The sequence below is a fragment of the Fomitopsis serialis genome, assembly GCF_022376445.1.
Source record: "Fomitopsis serialis strain Sig1Antser10 chromosome Unknown B0H18scaffold_138, whole genome shotgun sequence".
Lineage (NCBI taxonomy): Eukaryota > Fungi > Basidiomycota > Agaricomycetes > Polyporales > Fomitopsidaceae > Fomitopsis > Fomitopsis serialis.
This window is the reverse complement of record NW_025955098.1, coordinates 1-19,224: the sequence shown is the minus strand read 5'-3', so window position 1 is coordinate 19,224 and position 19,224 is coordinate 1. Positions and strand designations below refer to the sequence as shown.

Here is a 19,224-nt window from a genome sequence, read left to right as displayed (position 1 = left end):
CCTATGTGGGAGGCACTCCCCACACCGTGTCACTAGGGGATCTGGGACCAGTACATCTTCGTGTGGTGTACTGGCCATGGTGTGGATCCAGTGGCGGATGCTCGAGGCCCCGCTCCCTTCCCCTCTCAAGAGAGTAACCCCCCTCGTAGAGGAGGTAGCTCCTCCTTGCGCTCGCGCCGGCTTGGTCTCAGTACCCTTAGCAGCAGGTGAACATTGCCGTTCACCTGAGTTCAGTGGTTCCACCCTTCGCGCCGGCTTCTTATGGGCGCGCGACAACACCCTTGTCATCATATCAGTCGATGCGGGCACATCACTCGGTATGTTTGATGTGCCGGCCGCGCTGTATGGTCCAGGGATTTGCACCCGTGAGGATGAGAATTCATCCTCGCCAAGTGTCTTCTTTCTCGGAGAGATTGACGTGGACTTGCCAGTCCACGTTGATCCCTTCGATTGAGCCGGGTCCGAGTAAGGAGATGGCACGTCAATCTTGGATGTGCTCGGCGGTGGGTCCCGGTTTTGTTTGTTGGATGTGCCAAGTACATCAGGAAACCCCCCCTATCCAAATTCAGGCTAATTCACTCGAATTTCACCAAATTTTGCTGAGGAGCCTTTTGCGTGACCCCCCCAAAAAATTGCTTGAATTCTGGTGAATTTATCCCAAATCACTCGCCAAATGATGTCATTGTAGTTCCTCAATTCACACGAATTCGCAATGCTTTAGAACATCAATACCCCTCAATTTCGACATGCTACATGGACCAGGTATACTTGGGATCACAGAACACCAGCTATTGAAGTAGTATCTACTCATAGTGGCTGTCCAGTGACACCTGTTTTGGCCATGTAGAGAACCCAACAAACTACAGAGATGACAATGAGAAACTACATGTTCAACAAATCAATGTCCCTACCCGCAGTCGCACAATTCACAAACAAGCTTGCAACAGGTCGATCCGAGTTGGCAGCAGGCTCTTTCATATGATAAGTCCTGGAAATCCATCCATTAGTTCCTGTGAGGTACAGAGCCTCACCATCAGCAACAATCCACTCACTTCGCAGCTTGGAATGCATACACCAACAGCTTGTGGTGACCAATGAGGTTGATCCCCATGAGAGTGGCGATGTGACACATTGGGTATTTTGAGTTCAGTCGCCTCAGCGCCAGTCTTGATCGATGTCGTGAAGAACTTGTCATTAAGCAGGAGATCTGCATTCGGACCGAAGAAGAGAACATTGATGATCTTGATGAGAGGCGGCGCGCAGAACTGTAAGTTCGGGTTGAAGTCCTCTTATTTGCCTTTCTAAGATGGACGTGAGCAGGTCCGAGAACACACACATCAGCGAGACACTCACATTGAGGGTGCCTGGACTGATGTAGTGATTGTCAAGAGTCAGGACACGGGTGGCCTTCTTGGTCGCCCTCGAGCTCCTTGAGACCATATGCATCCCAGGCGATGTCGCGTGCAGTCTTGTACCATCGACTTTGCACACTAGATATCCTGTCAATTGGCTGTAGTGATACATTAGCAGGTGATGATGAGAGCCAGAGGTAATAGTGAGCCTCACATTCTTCATCATGTTGGTGCTGTATGCTGTGTCGTTGAGAAGCCGGGCAGTGATGTCTGTGTAATTCAGTCATGTCGAAGCATCGACAAGCATGTCGAGGAACATCTGTGGGCGAGCATATTTATCCGGGAAGGCGTTTACTTGAAGGAGTGCACACAGCAACTCATGTGCAATCAGGTTCAAGAAGAGTGACTTGACTTGGCCTGAGCACTGCGACAGTATGCCAGCGATGGTCTTACCGTCCTCGTTGTATGTCAGGTATGTGGCAATTGGCCACTTGGTCTGCAGCTTTGTCGGTGGTTTGTGAACAATGGCATCCTCGCTGGAGGTGCTGTCGTCATCCTGGAACTAAGCATGATGAGGTCATGTCACTGCATCGCTAGGGCGTGCATGATTGACACACCATCACAGCTGCAGGCAGCTTATTATATGCTCTGGTGGCACTCTGCCCATGAATTTGTCAGCAAATTGGTTTTGTTGACGATGCGAGCTCTCACTGTTTGCACCTGCGCGCCTTCCGAGACTCCTCCCTAAAAGAGAAACAGGTGACAGTTAGCATCAAAGGTCCTTGTGGTGTTGATGGTCCCATTGTACCATGTTCGAACTCTTCGGACACGACAGCTTTGGCTGAGGCTTCACAACAGGCTCAGCTGGACTGTCCTCATCATCGTCACTGGTGCCAAAGTACTGCGTATTTTGGAGTTGACATGGTTGCCGACGGACATGAGCACGGCCATCGCCTCAATGTGATGACATGTACCCACCTCCGGAGATGGCCGCTTCACCGTGTTGGTGCAAGGTGAGTGATGGTATCATATGTGCATATGTCAGCTATAATACAATGAGCTGGTAGGGGTCATAGTTACCCATTTGTGCTGCGACAATGAATGGGCAGTGTCAGCAGGAATTTCATCGCAAAGACGAGGGTGCACATATGGCATACTTACCACTTTCCGGCCAGAGATCTTGGTGGTAGCTTGAGGCACCACCTTCGGTGCCTTTTCTGGTTGCGGTGGCTTTGTTGTCGTGCAGGCGCGAGCATGAGCGACCACGAGAAGATGCCAAAAGGTCGAGATGACATACCTGGGCAATATTGTCGGTGATGGGGGTCTTGGCCTTGGCCTTATGGTGGCGTGGCTTGCACGCCACGACAACGAAGTGCTCGTCGACAAAGTACTCATCTGCCGAGAGTGCAGGAGCAGGGGATCCCTGTTCAAAGGGTATGAACTCGCACACATTGTGTTGATTTAATAGCACATTGAATTACTTACATGTGAGCCTGAGGTGTCAGTGGGTGGGATCACTTCTTGGCTCTGGCTGGGCCCTGTGGGCAACTCGGATGGCTTTCCCAGCAGCGGCGCCACATGCCTTGGTGATTTTGCTGGTGCAATCGTCCTGCATGTTCAACCATGATGTCAGCGTGACACAGAGGACACCAGCTGAGGAGAAGCCCAGGTGGCATGTTACCTTGGTGCCGTCCTCCGCACCCGGAGGGCCTTCATCACGGTTCTCCGGCAGGCCAACAGCGGTCGTGATGGTTTTGCCCGTGTTACGGTGCTGGGCACGACAGACGATCATCGCCTGTGTTAAGCAAGTCAGTGAACAGGGTCAGCGGCGGCCCACGAGGGTTGACATGTACTTGCCATCCAGGATCGGGGACGTGTTTGCCAGTTGAGTCGCTTTCATCTCGCTCACTGCTTTCATTGTCTTCGGAGCCTGGGGTGCTGTGGTCGTCGTCGAGGAAATCAGCCTTGTAGTCAGAGTCGGAGTCACTGGAAGCCTTGTCGTTGGTCAGGTTGTCGCGGGACTTGCGGCGGTGAGTGCCAGGTTCGAGATGAAGGTTGCAATCTGTGAAGGTTGTGCGCGTGGGAAACATGGCGCCCGAGGAGCGTGACTATAGTACTCACACCTTGTTTGAGTTGCTGTGCGATCCTCTCCGCCTTGCGCTGGGAGATGCCAGCTTCGTGCTCGACACCGAAGTCCTCATCGTCCTTGCAGCCAGCATCTGACTGCACAAAATCATAATCCGAGTCTTCCTCCTGCTCCGATGCGCTGACACTTGCCACCGGTTTGTCTGGACGACCTCAATGTCAATGGAGGGATATGATGTGGAGATAGAGACGGCATACTTGCAGTAGTGCCGGTGCGATCATCCATCTCTATGTCCTTGTCCATCCCACTAAGATCATGGTGTGTAGGTTGCGAGTCTCCCAGGTCGGAAAGAGACCGGAAGGAATCGATGGTGTCGGTAGAAACGACGGGCGGGGGCTGTTGGCAAGCGGATGGGAAGGGGATGTGACGATTCGGGCCCGGAGGGGACGTATGAGCTCAGACACCCGTAGTGGCACTGTAACACGGTCGGAGGAGGGTGGTGGAGTCGTCCCACAACGCAGAGACTCGGAATGAACACGTAGAAACTCGTTGAAGCCGGATGAAACGCAGAGAGCCGGAAGGAAACACGGTGCTCGTTGAAGGTGAATGCAGTGATCTATTCACAACGCAGTAAACGCAGTAAACACAGGATGCAGTCAGAAACGCAGGGAATCGCCGTTGAGCTCGCTCTCTACTCCTAGGTGGTAGGTCAGTAGGTTCCCCCCGTCCGGTCCCCGGCCCCTCCCTTATGTTCCCTCCGGCTCGCTCTCCCATGCCTCCGCCTCCTGGCTCCTCTCCCGTACTCTCCCGTTCCTTCCGGTCCTCTCGGCCCTCCTCCGGTTCCCTTCGTCCCCCCCGGTTCCCGTCCTCCCCTCCCTCCGTGCCATGTCATCCTCCATGCCCCTCAATCCGCTCGCCACCGTCCACATCCGCCGGTACTTCCTCCTGCTGGAAGTGCTTCGACATGAACGGGCCGCCGAGCCACGCCTCGATATGTCCTCGCCTGGCGCCTGGCTCGTGTGGGGTCATGGTGTCCGCTGGCTTCTGGTACGCATGCCCCCTGCTCGTCCCTTCCGCCACTTGACTCTCGTCCTAGCGCATGCTCTTCGACTCGTTCTCCCTGGCTACGGCCCATGGCGACGCATCCCTTCCGTCACCCCGCAGTGTTCCCTCCGTGGCCTCTCTGCTCGCCTATGTTGACGCCGTATTCGAGGGCATTCCCTCCGACATCGGCACCGGCACTGCCCTGTATCCTGCCATCGCGTGGTCCCCTCACAGGGTCCATGCCGACCTGTCCGTCGGACAGCCTCGCCCGCCGTCCCCCCTCAGTTCGTAGACCCACCCTCCGCCTATCTTCCCTCCGGCTTGCTTCCGATAACCACGACTCCCTCCATGCTCGCATGGGCGCATTGATGAGCGAACAGCGGTCCTCTGCCGGTCGTATCCGTAGCGACGTCGGGTTTGTAGTCCGCGAGATCTACGACTTGGGCCGTTCCGTCCGCCTGATCACCGAACCGGATGGTGCTTTCGGGGATGCTGCCGGAGGGAACGTGGATCTGGAGGAGAGTTCGGTCGGAGGCCCAGAGGGTATTGACGTTACCGTTCCGGAGATGTTTGACGGAGGGAACACTGTTTCGTAGCGTACCCTTGGGCTTGTAGTCATTGGTGACTCTCTAAATGAACGCCCGGTCCTTGTGCCGTTCCTTTCCTTGTGCTATACGTTGCCTTACGGGGCTGGGCTACGTCCCTGCCCCACATCTCCCCCCACCTGAAATTCTGACTGTCCTCGGTCAGGTCTTGCCTTCTAGATCACCCAGGTCCTTCCGCCTTGAGGACTCCTCGTGCGTTCCCCTAATCGCGATTGTCCCCGTTGCTTATGATGTATTCCGTCCGGGTGCCTCCTCCGTGAGATTGATTCCCCTGACCAGCTTCCTCCAGACACAAAACACGCCGCTGCTCGCCATCTTGATACCGTGTCCGCTTGATTTCAACCACCTTGATCTCCCCTTCATCCGACTCTCGTCTTTTCATTATGGCATCCCCTCCGATATCGCGCGAGCCGTCTGCTTCCTCTTCAGGCTCGGCTCCTTCCAGCGCTACCGCATCGACCTTCTACGAACGCCGCGCGGCTCAGGCGCAATTGATGGAGCTTCGAGACGACGTGGCAACGTTTCTCTCCACTCGTGCTAACCGCCCCTCCCCGCTGACACTGGGGACCTCGAGGTAATGGAGTGGCTCCGGTGGGCCCGTAGGGCCGTCTATCTTCAGGTATCGGTCCCCGCCTTCCTTCCGCTTCATAGGGGCGCTGAGCTTTAATCCACCATAGCTTACTTTCGAGGCCAACTCCCTGGTTGCGCAGCGGAACGGGCACGAGTCCCCCGGCAATCCTCCCTCCACTATTGAGGTGTTGAACCGGCTGTCTGACACCGTAGCCGAACGCGCTTTCGCAGTTGGGGCACCTTACCAGGCCTATGCGGCCCAGCTTCGTGCTGACATCGAGAACCGGGTCGGCCTCCGGGATGACCTGCGCGCCGCGCGCTGGAATGATGCTCCCCTGGTGCTCAGCGAGCATGTTTTCACCGTCGTTGGCCCATCCATCCTTCCTCCGCTGGTCCCCTCGACCCTACCACCCCCGGTACAATGTCAGCCTCGGTTGTTTCACGCGTTCCCGCCCCCATTCCGGTCTGGACTGCTCACCCCACTATCCTCCCCGTACCTTCGTCCTCGCGCCCTGCGTCCCCTATGGCCATCTCGCCGCCCGTGCCTGACCGCGAGCCCTTGTTTCTTCTGGGCACGCCGTCTCCTCCCCCTCGCGTTCCTTCCCCGCCTGTCATTCCTCCGTCCGCCACCCCCTCCGTAGCCCCCATTCGCCGTGTTCGCCTCCGCGTACCTGACGAGCCGCCTACTCCTCCTCCGGTCCCTGTTACTGGCCGTGACGTAGTTCCTCCCCTCCCCTCCGGTTCTACCCAGGCCAACCAGATGTGATACGGCCCCTACGTGTATGACACGATCCCCCGTTGCGAAGCCTGCGTCACTTGCGGGACCATCTGCTGCACCGATGGGCTTCCACATCACCAGTGTGCCCCCTGCGCTCGGAGCAAGGCACGGTGTTCCCTCCGGACGCTCGGTACGCCTCTTTCCTTGGTTCCGATGACCCCCTTCCACGTCCGACTTACTCCGTTTCGCAGATAAGGGTCCCTTTGAGATGTGGTACATTGGTCCTCACCCGCTCATTTCTCGGTCCCAAGCACGCGGCTACGATTTCCGCACTTCCGTGCAGGGACGAGTTCACGGCAACGTCCCCCGCAACCTTCTCAGCGCATTCCGGGATGATCAGCCTGGCCCTTCCACTCCCGCCGCGCCTCCTGTTCCCGGTCCGTCTTCCCGTCCCACTCCCCCTCTTCCCCGCACTGGCGCCATACGGGACCGTGCCCGGAGGCTCAGGACCGACGCCGCTCGAGCTGAGGCTCTTTACACCGCCCGATTCTCAAAGGCGTCCCAGGACCACGAGCCTTCCGGTGGGCGGGAGGGGGTCGACGATGTCAAGGAGGATGAGGACATGCCGCTACCGGGTGGTGATGACCCGGAGTCCGAGGAGAATGCATAGAGGTACCCGCCGTCCGTAGACATGTATACTCGTTGCTGTGTCCCCGCTGTCCTGCAATTCACATTTTCTGCTATCGTTCCCCAGGTAAATCTGACGTCGTTGCCGTCCTCTTCATTCCCCATGCCCTCGGTACCCCTCCCCCCGTTTTGACTCCGTGAGGCCATCAATCGTTCTAGCTTCCTCCCCAGTATTTCTTCCATAAGATCGCCGTGTATCGCCTCGTGATCTTCCTGCTTCCCGTCTTCCGTGTCCCCCCTTCCGATCCGCACCATCTGGTCCCCCCTCCCCTCCGCCTTGCGTCCAACACATGTTATCCTTCCGGGTCTTCTGATCCCTCCCCTCCCCTTCCTCCCTTCGTACTTCTATCCTTCCTCCGGTCCCTCCTCACTCCCTCCGCGCGCCCGTATTTCCCGTTTTCTTCACCCTTGCCATGGTACGTCACCCCCGCTGTCTTATGATTTCGCCCAGTGCGTGTTAACCTTCTCCGGCCCCCTCTGTACTCCCCGGAACGCCCGCCTCGGCGTCCACCTGGCATATCCATCGCCGCGTCCTTCTTAGCCCCTTCAGGGCCTCCGTCAGGGAACGTACATGTCCGTCAACCTTCCCTCCGGGGATTGTCTGTTGACGAGCAGCTCCGCACCCTCGAGAGCTGTACCAACGCCCTCATGAACCATGCCGAGCGCTCCAAGTCTCTGTTTGCCGACTTTCAAGAGCACCTCCTTGAGGATCTCCTCGCCTTCCGCTTGCATTTCGAAGGTTCCGACCGCGACCTGTGGGACCGTGCGCAGCGCACCCTTCACCTCGTCACCGACCTCCGCGAACAGCTGGATCGCCACCAGATCGACACCGGGATCTGCATCCACGACCTTTCCACTTCCATTACCAGGATCTCCCACGATACTGACTCCCTGACCCGCCGGGTCCGTGAGCTGGCCGCCTCTTCCTCTGATCCCGCCGTTCTTGACGTGTTAACCACCGTGGAGCAGCGCATGGTGTTCCTCATCACCCGCCTTCAGTCCATCCCTGTTTCCTTCCCTACTCCGCCGTTTCCTCCTCCAGACCAGTCCCCTCCGACACCTCCTGTCTCTCTTTGACGGGCCCGCGCCGCGGCCTCCTCTTCTTAGATCTTTTCTTCCTCCGTGTCTGAGCTCTCCTCCTCCGCCTCGTTCATGGTGAACCGCTCGGCCAGTTCCTCGTTTTCATCCGGTAAGTACTCGTCCCACTCCTGCAGGTCTTCTATCCTGATCTTTCCCTCCCTCCGGCCTCTATAAGGTGCCACCCGGAATGCTGCGTATTGGTGTCGCGCTACGCTCCCATCCAGCTCCGCCAGGATATACGAACTCCCTTCCGTTCTTCTTACTACTATCATCGGTCCTAGGTACCGTCTCTTCGCCTTCCGGTTGTGCTCCATCTCGATCTGCGAGTTGCGAACGAGAACGAGATCTCCCGGACCGTGGTTGTAGTCTTTGATTGTGTGCGTGTTCTTCTTGATAAAGTGCTCCACGGACTTGTACCACGCCGTCAGCACCTTCCCATGTATCGCGTTGAGATCTTCCCTCCGCTTCAGTAGTGCCCGTGCGCGCTGTGCAATGAACTCTTCCTGCGATAGTACTCCCTCCGGCTCCGGAACGAGGAATGTCGCCTCTGCTAAGTCAAACGGAAACACTGGCTCCACTCCGTGCACGATCCGGTACGGCGACATCCCCGTGCTCTTCTGAATAGATACACGTTCCGCCCAAAATACTGCATCGATGACCGTAGGCCACTTGGTCTCATTCCCTCCACAGAGCTTCATGGCCGCCTCGCGCACATCAAAGTGCCTTCGTTCCACCGCGCCGTTCGCCCGCGAATTGTACGGCGAGATCTTGATGTGGTTGATACCGTACTTCTTCGACAAGATCTCCATTGCCGCGATGAACGCGGGCCCGTTATCCATGACAAACTCAGCTACCGCACCCCAGCAACATAGGATCTCCTCAAAGATGAAGGCGGCCAGCGTCCGCGCTGTCTCGTTCCGGAGCTTTCTCCATTCCGGGTACGATGACATCGAACACCGGGCTTGGACGATGTACGAGTACCCTCCGGCCTTCGGCATGTGCATCATGTCGATATAGACCTTCTGAAAAAGGCCTAGTGGTGTCGCTACCGTCGGTGGGATTCTGATCTTCTGCGTACTCCGCAACTGGCACTTGTGGCACGTACTGACGTACCATTTCACGTCTTGATCAAGGTGAGGCCACCAGAATCGTTCCAGTAGTCGCGTCCGGACTGTATACATCCCGCGATGCCCGAGACCGTTGTGCGCCTGCCTCAGTAGCTCCAGACGTCGTTCCTTCCGGATCACGCGCTTGTGCTTTCCCTCCGGGTCGCGTCTCCAGAGCCGTCCCTTCCGGAGGAAGAACTGCCCGGCTTTGCGGACAAACCGGTGGAACAGCGCTTCATCAGCTAGGTCATCCGGTCGCTCCATGTTGCCCAGGAACTTCTGTATCCGTTCTAGCTCCGCGTCCCATGCCTCCGCTTTCTTGTGCCGTGGTATCTGCACCACCTCCGGTTTGGTCTCCTCCGTAGCGAGACGTAGTACACGCTCCTCCTCGCGAGCTCTCAGTCCCTTCCGGCAGCAGCTTGGCTCGCTGGAATTCCAACAGAGAGCCCATTCAGTGGAAAACCTCGCTGTTAACGGTACAGCCGGAGTGCATTTCGACCGTTGCAAACGGTAGAGCCGCCTCCGGCCGGAGCAGTCTGGGTCTACCGTTAGCAACAATGCACCACTTGCAACAGGCCGGCCGGGCTTTTGGCCGGGGTAATGTACCTGTTGTAAACAGTCCGGCTGTGAGAACAAGCGGAACGACGGTCGACGGGCGCGAGTGTCCCGGGCGCGGACGATGCCCGAAGGGCAATCGCGTGAGGTAGATACACAAATTTCCCCTCATTATATACCCTCCCCCTATCTCCTCTCGGTGAGGTACTATTGCGGCCGAGCTTGCAAGCTCGTCCCTGACCGTATGCTCCAACACCGGCTGGATAGGCAACAGTCCGGCCGGACCCATACAACATCACTGCAAACAGGCCGGGTGGAGGACAGGGTTAGCACATGCAACGGAGCGGCCGGCCGGTCCACGTTGCAAACAGAGCAGCCGGACTCAGGCCCCACCACTTCAAATGTTCCGGCCAGGATAAAATCCCTTCATTGCAAGTGGACCGGCCGGAGTGAAGTCTATCTGGTCCAGAATGGGTTGGCCAGCCTAAACAAACTGACTCCACGAACAGGCCGGCCGGTCAGGAGTTGTCCTGCTTCAAATGGTCCAGCCGGTCACAGCCCCCTGGGGGCTAGTGAAATACTATATGTATTATGCACCTATAGGGTATACCATCATTAGTAGATCACAGCATAATTTTCCCATGACTTAGGGATGCCTAGTGAAGCTGCAAAACACAAAACAGCCCCACTGGCTGGCCAAATTAACTGGCCAGAGATTTCACTCACCCAGGTTTTTGCTTTACTGGCCATAAAATTAGCCAGGTTGTCCCTACAGGGCCAAATCAATAGGCCAGACATTTCAAAACATTGGACGGGCATTTTAGTTCATTGGCCGAAGCTTTTACTTCATTGGCCAAAGCTTTTACTTCATTGGCCGAAGCTTTTCTTCACCGGCCAAAGCTTTGGATTGACCGGCCGAAGCTTCTACTTCACCGGCCGGCAAAAACAGCCGGTGCTCGGCAAAAAATGGCTGGCTGGTGGGCAAAAATGGCCGGCTGGTGGGCAAAACCGGCCAGGCTGTTGAATTACTATATGTGGAAATGTGGTAACGTCTGGAAGCCCTTCATTCATAGAGTCTAGTATTGATTTCCTAGTGTCCAAAGGTACATAGTTAGGCCAGGATATGCGAGACAAGATTTACTCACAGGCTTCTTTGCAAAACATGTTATTCAACTGCTGAAACCAATATTCTTTGCCCACACTGTTTGACTATCTAGAATATGTTATTTCAATGCATAGAGTAGATTCCCAAAAGGAATAGTCTTATTCTTCGAAGCTGAATGCAGAACATGAGATAAGGGGTAAGGTATAGTATACATGTCAAACAATGTTGACTTCCTGCAGCCAATCTACATTCCAAACACAGTTTCACAATCTAGAATGGTTCATACACAAGGAGTGAGTCGTCCAAAGGAATAGTCTTATTCACATGAGCTGAATGTGGTACAGAGTTAAGGGGGTCATGCACAGGCGGACCATCTCCTATGAGGATTGGCCAGCCGGACCATTACCAACAGTGGGTAGATGTTTCTGTGCCATTCTTGATTGCCAAACCTTGTGGGCAAAGCATCTTCAGGATGTGAACACAGTATAACATGTATACCCATATACCCACCCTCACCTTAACTCTGTGCTGCCTTCAGCTTGTGTGAATAAGACTATTCCTTTGGAGGACTGATTCCTTGTGGATCAATGAACTATTCTAGATGGTAAAACACTGTTTGGAAAGAACATTAGCTGCAGGAAGTCAACATGTAGACCATACCTGTATACCCCTTATTTGTTGTCCTGCATTCAGCTTCAAAGAATAAGACTATTCCTTTTGGGGATCTACTCTATGCATTGTGATAACACATTCTAGATTGTCAAACAGTGTGGGCAAAGAATATTGGCTTCAGGAATTGAATAACATGTTTTGCAAAGAAGCCTGTGAGTAGTAAATCTTGTCTTGCATATCCTGGCCTAACTATGTGTTCTTGGAAACTAGGAAATTGATACTAGACTCTGCGAATGAAGGGCTCCCAGACAATACCACATTTCCACATATAGTAATTCAACAGCCCGGCCGGTTTTGCCCACCGGCCGGCCATTTTTGCCGAGCACCTAAAAAGCTTCGGCCAATGAATTAAAAGCTTCGGCCAATGAACTAAAATGCCCGGCCGATGTTTTGAGATGTCCGGCCATTTAATTTGGCTGGTGGCAGCTTCACTAAGCCCCTTTAAAATGTGGTAACACTATGTTGGGCTCCATTAGTGATGGTCTTACATATACAATCATTCAAATCACACTCTGTATCATAATACAATAGGCCGAAGGTTTTTGAATGCTCTCGGCCAGTGTTTGCATGGCTGGCCAGTGAGCTAACAGCTCAGGCAATGTGATAGGGCATGCACTGTGGACATATACATGCTACTAGTAGGCTGTTCTAAGGGAGTATGGTCTATTGTTGACTGGCCCAGCCAATACTGGGTCACAATACTGTTGCCCGGCCGGACCGTTACCAATGGATGGTGCCACTGCCCGGCCGGACCGTTACCAGTGTGGAGTGCTAGATTATATGGCCTGGCTAGCCTGCTATCAATGTGGAAAAATGGTCCGGCCACTCCGTTGCCAGCTAGAGATGCTGCAACCTGGCCGGTCTGTTATTAGCCAGGGAGCATATGCTCCGGCTGGCCCATTGCAACTGCTGAATTATGCACTCCAGCCGGCCCGTTACAAATGAAGGATCCCATTGCCCGGCCAGTTCGTTACCATAGGAGAAAGAGTATCCCGGTTGATCTGTTATAATTAAAACCCCTTATTGCCCGGCCGGTCCATTGCCAGCAAGACACTAAATGGCCCCCCTGTTCAGACAGAACATAGGTGCCCTAGGGATACACCGGCCGGACCGTTTGAACTGGTTTGAGATACACTCGGCCGGCTTGTTAGAAACCAGTCCGGCCGGCCTGTTTGCAACGAGGAAATCACAGCTCCGGCCGGAGGCGGCTTTACCGTTTGCAACGGTCGAAATGCACTCCGGCTGTACCGTTAGTATCGAGTAGGTACCACCGAATAATGTGCAACAGAGAATCGTCAGGGCGCACACCTCGTCTATCCATTCCTCCGGGTCGCCCTTGTCCTCGGGATCCTCGTCAGCTTTCCTCCGGCGCGATAATCCGTCCGCCCCAGAGTGTCTGTCCCCCGGAACGTGCACCAGCTTGAAGTCGAACAGCAAGATCGCGGCTATCCACCCGTTCATCGCCTTATTCGGCTGTATGTCCGGATTGTTGAGCATGCCCTTGATGTACTTCGCGTCGACCTCGACCTCAAGGCTCTTCACTCCAATAATGTAGATGTGCGAGGCCCGCAGTGCCCGGAAGAGACCGTATAGCTCAATCTTCGCCTGAGAGTACCTGGACTCCCGCTCGTTCCAGGTAATAGAGCTGAACCGGCTGGGCATTTGCTTCCCTCCGGTGTTCACCTGTAGGAGTACGAACCCTACGCCTATCACGGACGAGTCTACCGCAAGTATCACCGTTCTGTCCGCTGAGTAGTCAATCGGAAGGAGTGCCGGCGAGTTGATTAGCGCGTCCTTGAGGATTTGCATCGCATCCGCTTCCTCCGGTCCCCACATGAACTTGACATCCTTGCGCGTCAACCGTGTCAATGGCCGGGCGATTCTGGCGAAGTCCTTGACAAAGATCCTGACCAGTCCCATCGTCCCTAGGAATGCCCGCACGTCCGTGATGGTCTCGCATGCCGGCCAGTCGCGGATCTTCTGCACTCGTCCCTCGTCCGGCTCCCTTCCGGTGTACGTACACTTGTGTCCGAGTACGACTACATCCGGGATGCACATGTAGGCTTTCTTTCCGGAGAACGTCCCGCCGACCGCGCCCATCCGTTGCAGGATCTGGTTCATGTTCTGCAGGTGTTCCCAGACGAATCACCGTATACCAGAGTTCTCCGGGATCGTCTCATACCCTCTGTCCGGGAGCTCGTACCGGGTCTTGGGACCTTTCGCGTTGATGTCGTCTGCGAACGGAACCGTTACCTCCGGGATCTCGTCTTTCATGATGAACGTGACGTCCCCGTGTACAATCTGCAGCACGTTCGTCCAGCCCATCGGCACCGACGTGAGTCGCATGGCTCCTAACGGAGACTGGAATGTCGTAAGGTCTCGGGACCTCGCATCCAGGGTACGCTGGTCGAAGGCCACAAACAGGTCCAGGGAACCGTAGCATGCTATCCCTTCGAAGGATTCCGCCAGATGCTCGACGAACGGAGGGACCACAGCGTCCTTGATCGTCACCGCGTTGAGAGGCTGTAGATCGTGTACTAACCGGAGGGACTTTCCATCCTTCTTTACCACACAGAACCAGCGCGATCTGTAGGACGAGCTCGAGGGTTCGTACACTCCAGACGCGATCTTGTCCTTGATGATCCGTACGACCTTGTCGTATATGCCGGGCGGGATCGGTATGTTCCTCAGCACCCAGGGGACGTGCTCAATAGTCGGAATGACCACCGGATCGAAGTACTCGTCCTTGAGTCGGCCCTTCTCCGTCTCGTCCCATGCGAATACCCATTGTGCCGTGCGACCAGCCAGTCTACCAGTTTTGTCTCTTCTTCCGTAAGGAACCCGTTCCCTCCGACATTTAACGTGTCTCTTCGCTCCTGTGTGTACCTTCCGGTCGGAACGAACTCAGGCGGTTTTGCTGGCAGCACCGGCATCCCTACTAACGCGTCCTTAGCTTCCCTCCGGACTACCCTGAACTCCTCCGGCAGTGTCGTTGCTACAGGCCGTACCTTCCGGGCGACCTTCTTGTACGCCAGGACCTGGGCCTCAGCTCCTTCCTCAATTGCAAACTCGTCGTCGTCCTCTTCAGGCTTGTCGGGTATCTCACCGCAGTCCTCCCCGTGGTACTGAGCAACACTATTGTGTATTTCGCCGCTACGCTCTTCGTACTTTGTACATGACGGGGTATGGGTATCTGCGGCGAGGGCCGACGACCTGTGCTCCTTCCGTCTGGCATCAGGGACCTCCTCCTTCCTTCCGTCCCCTCCGTCCCAGACGTACATGAGAAATGGCTCACTAGATCGTCTCCGCTCGCAATGCTTGCATCATCGACAATTAAAAATCCTCGTTGGAGGCGTCATCGCGCACGTTTCGTTCCTTCCGGCCAGGTCCCTGGGCAACGCGCTCGTACGTAGGCACCATGACGCGGCGTCCGCTCTTCGGGTCCGTCAAGACGATGGTCTGGTTACCGTCCGGGAAGTCCTTCGTCTCGCACTGCGTAGCGGCGAAGAACGGTCTCCCAAGCAGTACCTCGAACGGCGCGACCTCGACGATCTGCGCGTTCAGCATCACTTCGACCTCGTCGTCAAAGGAGAACCGCACGTTCATGGCCTTGCCGACCGTCTGGACCTTAGACCGGTTCGCGGTTTCCATGATGCAGCCCTGTCCGGACGCAACGTACCTCCGAGCTTAGCCACAGATCCTTCCGGATGATGGTCATCTGGCACCCGGAGTCCAGGACTCCCTCGATGTCGGCCTCCCCATTCACGGTAGGGCGTACCACTGCAGGCTCAGTGAGTCCCAGCTTCCGACGTTCGGCAGCTCACGCTCCCCTCCGAGGAACACTTCCCTATCGACAAGGAAGCTCTCATCCGCCTCCTCAAGGCTGTTGGCGACCAGGACGCGCTGCACCTTGCACTGGTCCACCGTTGTGCGGCGGAACTCCTGGCTGACTTCGGCAACCTCTCCCCATGCCGCTCGCTCTCCTCCGTAGAACATACGCTTCACGAGCTCCTCCGCCTTCTCTACCGGATCCTTACTGCCGTTAATCTTCGTTGAGTAACGGTACTGCGGCTCGCTCGCACGCGGCTTCCCTCCGTCCTTCGCTCCGGGTCCCTTTCCGGTATCCTTCGCGGCGCCAGTCTTCCCTCCGTCGACGGGGATGCTCTTCGCTGGGATGCCCGGAGGCTTGCCGCTCGCTCCCTTCAGCCCACTGGCCGTACTTTTCCCTCCGTGTTCCTCCTCGAATCTGACCTTCTTCGCTCCTCCACGTACGCGTGCTGCCTCTGCACCAATACTTGGGCTTTTTCTTCGAGCTCGCGGGCCCGTTCCTCCGTATACACGTCTCGCTGTTCCGCTGCTTGCTCGTAACTGTACTCTGACGATATCTCCACGATGTTGGCAGACAGGTGGGGCGGCGCGTCCCTCGTCATTCCGTCCGTGGCCCCGGAGGAAGACACGTTGTTCTCGTTCAATGACCACCAGGTGTCGACGTGGTTCATCACCCACTGACCCGCAAGGTTCCTCGGGACGTACGACCCGTTTGGCAAACGCACGTGGTTCTCTCCGTCCATGTAGATTTTGCCCATCTCGACGTACCGGCGACGGTGCTGGCAGGTCCTCATATAGTGACCGTGCTCGCCGCAGAAGTTGCACTGGTCCGAGCTGGGTGCATAGCTCGCTCCACCACGGTCGTATCCCCCTCCGTGTCCGCCTCCCTGGCTATAGTCGTATCCTCCGGTCCCGGCCTGACCGTATCCTCCGGTTGTCTGTGCTGGCGGCGGTCCTCCATATCCTTGGCCTCCGGTGGCCGGCGCCCCTCCTCCATATCCTCCTCCTCCACCCTTCATCATACTCATAGCTGCAGCGAACACACGCCCCAGCATGGCTTCGTCGACGGGCTCAGTCTTTACTCCGTCCGTACCGCTCGCTCCGGTGCTCCCCCCACCTGTACTGCTCGCTCCGGCCGCCCCTCCGTAGCTGACCGCGTCAAGGCATTGCTGCGCGGCATCGTGCACCTGCTCCAGGGTGTATCCGTCCACCGGATCGACGGTCGGATTGCGTATCTCGACGCGACGGCGGATGGCCTCGGCGGATGCGTCCGTGAATCCAGCCATGTAGACCTTGAAGACCTGTGAATCGGATACGCGGCCATTCTTCTTTAGGTACTTGGCGACCGGAAGGAACTTGCGGTAGTACTCTGCTTCGCTGGAACGTGTAGCGGTACCCTCCGCCCTTGCTGTGGCCAACGCGGCTTCAAGGTTGCTGACCAGGTAACGGGACGTACCATCCGACCCGGGGTACAGGGCCATGATGCTCTTCTTGTATTCGTCGAACGACACCGGCGTAGGTACCTCGACCTCGTCCCATAGCTCGGACTGGTCCGGCTTGAGGTAACGCTTCGCGTAGTATACCTTCCGGGCGTCGTCCTCGACGCTAGCGATGGCAAAGAGTTCAGCGAGGTCTTCAAAGTAGCGTCGGAGGGAACGAGGTTGACCGTCAAAGGTCGGAGCAGCGCGATCGCCACGGACGGGCATGGAACGTACTGGTGGTGCGGCCATTGTTTCGGTGGGACGCGGAGGAAGGTCTGATGAGGAGAGGGTAGATGATGACGGGGCACGAGATTCGGGTATCGGAATGGGGGTCTGCTCGAGCTTAACGACGGGCGCCGTTGACTTGCTGTCGGAGGGAAGCGATAGGGCTCTCCTCCGGGTGGTGACGGCTAGCGGGATCGAGTCGCTCGATGATGACGTGGCAGGGGAACGGGGTGCTTCTACGGCCTCGAAGAATGAATACTCTCCGTCGCTGTCTTCGGAACGGTGCGGGGGTATGGCTTCTAACGCTGGCGCGGGCAGGGTGATGTTGAACGGTGTGTCCGGAGAGTACTGTGCAACGGCGACCTCCTGTAAGAGGTTTTGCTTTGGTCCGCGCGGCGGCTGCTGCCTTGTGGGGATCGACGGCTGGTCGTTGTTACGCGGTTGCCTGGGAGGCAGCGTGACGAGTCACCAGAGGGTGTCGATGAGTTTTACCAACAAGCTATACCCCCTCGCGGTGGGCTCCAGTTGTGTAGGTTGCGAGTCTCCCGGGTCGGAAAGAGACCAGAAGGAATCGATGGTGTCAGTAGAAACGACGAGCGGGGGCTGTTGGCAAGCGGATGGGAAGGGGATGTGACGATTCGGGCCCGGAGGGGACGTACGAGCTCAGACACTCGTAGCGGCACTGTAACGTGGTCGGAGGAGGGTGGTGGAGTCGTCCCACAACGCAGAGACTCGGAATGAACGCGTAGAAACCCGTTGAAGCCGGATGAAACGCACAGAGCCAGAAGGAAACACGGTGCTCGTTGAAGGTGAACGCAGTGATCTATTCGCAACGCAGTAAACGCAGGACGCAGTCAGAAACGCAGGGAATCGCTGTTGAGCTCGCTCTCTACTCCTATCCTCCAGTGCTGGTGTTGCGAGTGGTAGGGTAATGGAGTCCATCGTAAAAGAGCGAGGTTGGTTTGGCGCTGGCCTCCAAGGCCCCTCAACTGGCGGGCGCGCGAGGCCGCCGCCCAAAGTGGTTGAGGAGTGATTTGAGATACATTGACATCAAAAATATCCCACTATGCGAGTTGTCTAGTAATCATACGGCCCTTGAATCCATGTGCCCCTTACATCCCTCTGTTTTAGCATGTCTCGCAAGCAATCACCTGCGGTGGCAGTGGCCCCGGATGTCAATGTGTCCACGCACTTAAGCACCATCCGACGCACTATGTCCTCCGACGCAATCCCAAGGTCTTCGGCATTGGTGCGGAGGTGTTGTACAACGGGATCGGTGTTGGAGATGTGGATCGGAACCTGGGGATAACCGGGGAGGTGGTGGTGGAGGAAGTTTAAGAGAACCGAGTTGCGACCGGTGTCGCTCGCAAAGAAGTTGGGAGATGTGGGGGGATAAGTTGATACCGCCGAGAAGCCCTTCCAAGCCATGACCTGGGACTTAACCAGCTCCCCGGTGAAGGATGTGAGGGCTTGGGGTGATGCATAGGGCGCGGTCATGAAGTCCCGCCCAAGATCGCTCGTGATCTCCTGACAATATATTCAGTATACGTGAATGGCATTGGAAATAGACGCACCAGGCATGGAAACTCCTGTCTTACCCGTCTCAGGTCCCAATGTTGAGCGTCGGCTTGGACTATCTTGTCGAAGTTCCAAGACTGAGCAAGGACCATGTAAGCCCTCGAGGTGCCAGGGAGGGCGACCCCGTGCCCTTCAATCTGGTCCACGGCTGGCCTCGGGGTGTGGCAACGTCGCCAATAACCTTCGGGCTGACCTGCCAGGACCAGGGCATTGGGCTTCAATACCCGTCGGAATGTGCTGGTAACCGTCTTCCTCTGCATAATCTCCCACCTCCCCCATTTCTTGCCCATCCCCTTCCTAGACACATCGTACTTGAAGACCTTGCCCACCATCTCTCCTCGAGGGCCTATTCGCGTTGATGACCAGATCCAGACACCGCGCCAGCTGGCAGATTGAAGCCTGAGACCTTGAATCTTCGCCTCCCTGACAAAGACGAAGATGACCGCAAATGCCGGGTTTGACTGGGTTTGAATCAATTTGGCCATCTGAAACGCCCAGGGAAATTGACATGAACAACATCAACAGTCTCAAA

At 56.3% G+C, this 19,224-nt stretch overlaps 4 protein-coding genes across 4 annotated transcripts; 2 read left to right on the top strand and 2 right to left on the bottom strand.

Annotated features, from left to right (window-relative positions):
• Nucleotides 1-1,289: 1,289 nt before the first annotated feature.
• On the bottom strand, nucleotides 1,290-3,741 carry B0H18DRAFT_1124942 (uncharacterized protein; the record flags this gene model as incomplete). The annotated part of the gene is made up of 14 exons (XM_048034933.1): nucleotides 1,290-1,301; nucleotides 1,354-1,490; nucleotides 1,806-1,914; nucleotides 1,970-2,011; nucleotides 2,064-2,096; nucleotides 2,161-2,253; nucleotides 2,331-2,345; nucleotides 2,407-2,441; nucleotides 2,510-2,582; nucleotides 2,650-2,775; nucleotides 3,034-3,147; nucleotides 3,206-3,414; nucleotides 3,476-3,640; nucleotides 3,696-3,741. 14 exons carry the CDS (start codon nucleotides 3,739-3,741, stop codon nucleotides 1,290-1,292), a joined length of 1,209 nt encoding a protein of 402 aa, XP_047887077.1.
• A 1,729-nt stretch (nucleotides 3,742-5,470) lies between these two features.
• B0H18DRAFT_1124940 (uncharacterized protein) lies at nucleotides 5,471-7,045 on the top strand (the record flags this gene model as incomplete). The annotated part of the gene is made up of 4 exons (XM_048034932.1): nucleotides 5,471-5,599; nucleotides 5,662-5,706; nucleotides 5,765-6,080; nucleotides 6,627-7,045. 4 exons carry the CDS (start codon nucleotides 5,471-5,473, stop codon nucleotides 7,043-7,045), a joined length of 909 nt encoding a protein of 302 aa, XP_047887076.1.
• Nucleotides 7,046-7,710: 665 nt separating this feature from the next.
• Nucleotides 7,711-8,139, top strand: B0H18DRAFT_1124939 (uncharacterized protein; the record flags this gene model as incomplete). Its single annotated transcript, XM_048034931.1, has 1 exon — nucleotides 7,711-8,139. One exon carries the CDS (start codon nucleotides 7,711-7,713, stop codon nucleotides 8,137-8,139), a length of 429 nt encoding a protein of 142 aa, XP_047887075.1.
• Nucleotides 8,140-18,241: 10,102 nt separating this feature from the next.
• B0H18DRAFT_959344 (uncharacterized protein) lies at nucleotides 18,242-19,177 on the bottom strand (the record flags this gene model as incomplete). The annotated part of the gene is made up of 3 exons (XM_048042806.1): nucleotides 18,242-18,265; nucleotides 18,327-18,641; nucleotides 18,689-19,177. 3 exons carry the CDS (start codon nucleotides 19,175-19,177, stop codon nucleotides 18,242-18,244), a joined length of 828 nt encoding a protein of 275 aa, XP_047887074.1.
• Nucleotides 19,178-19,224: the final 47 nt, after the last annotated feature.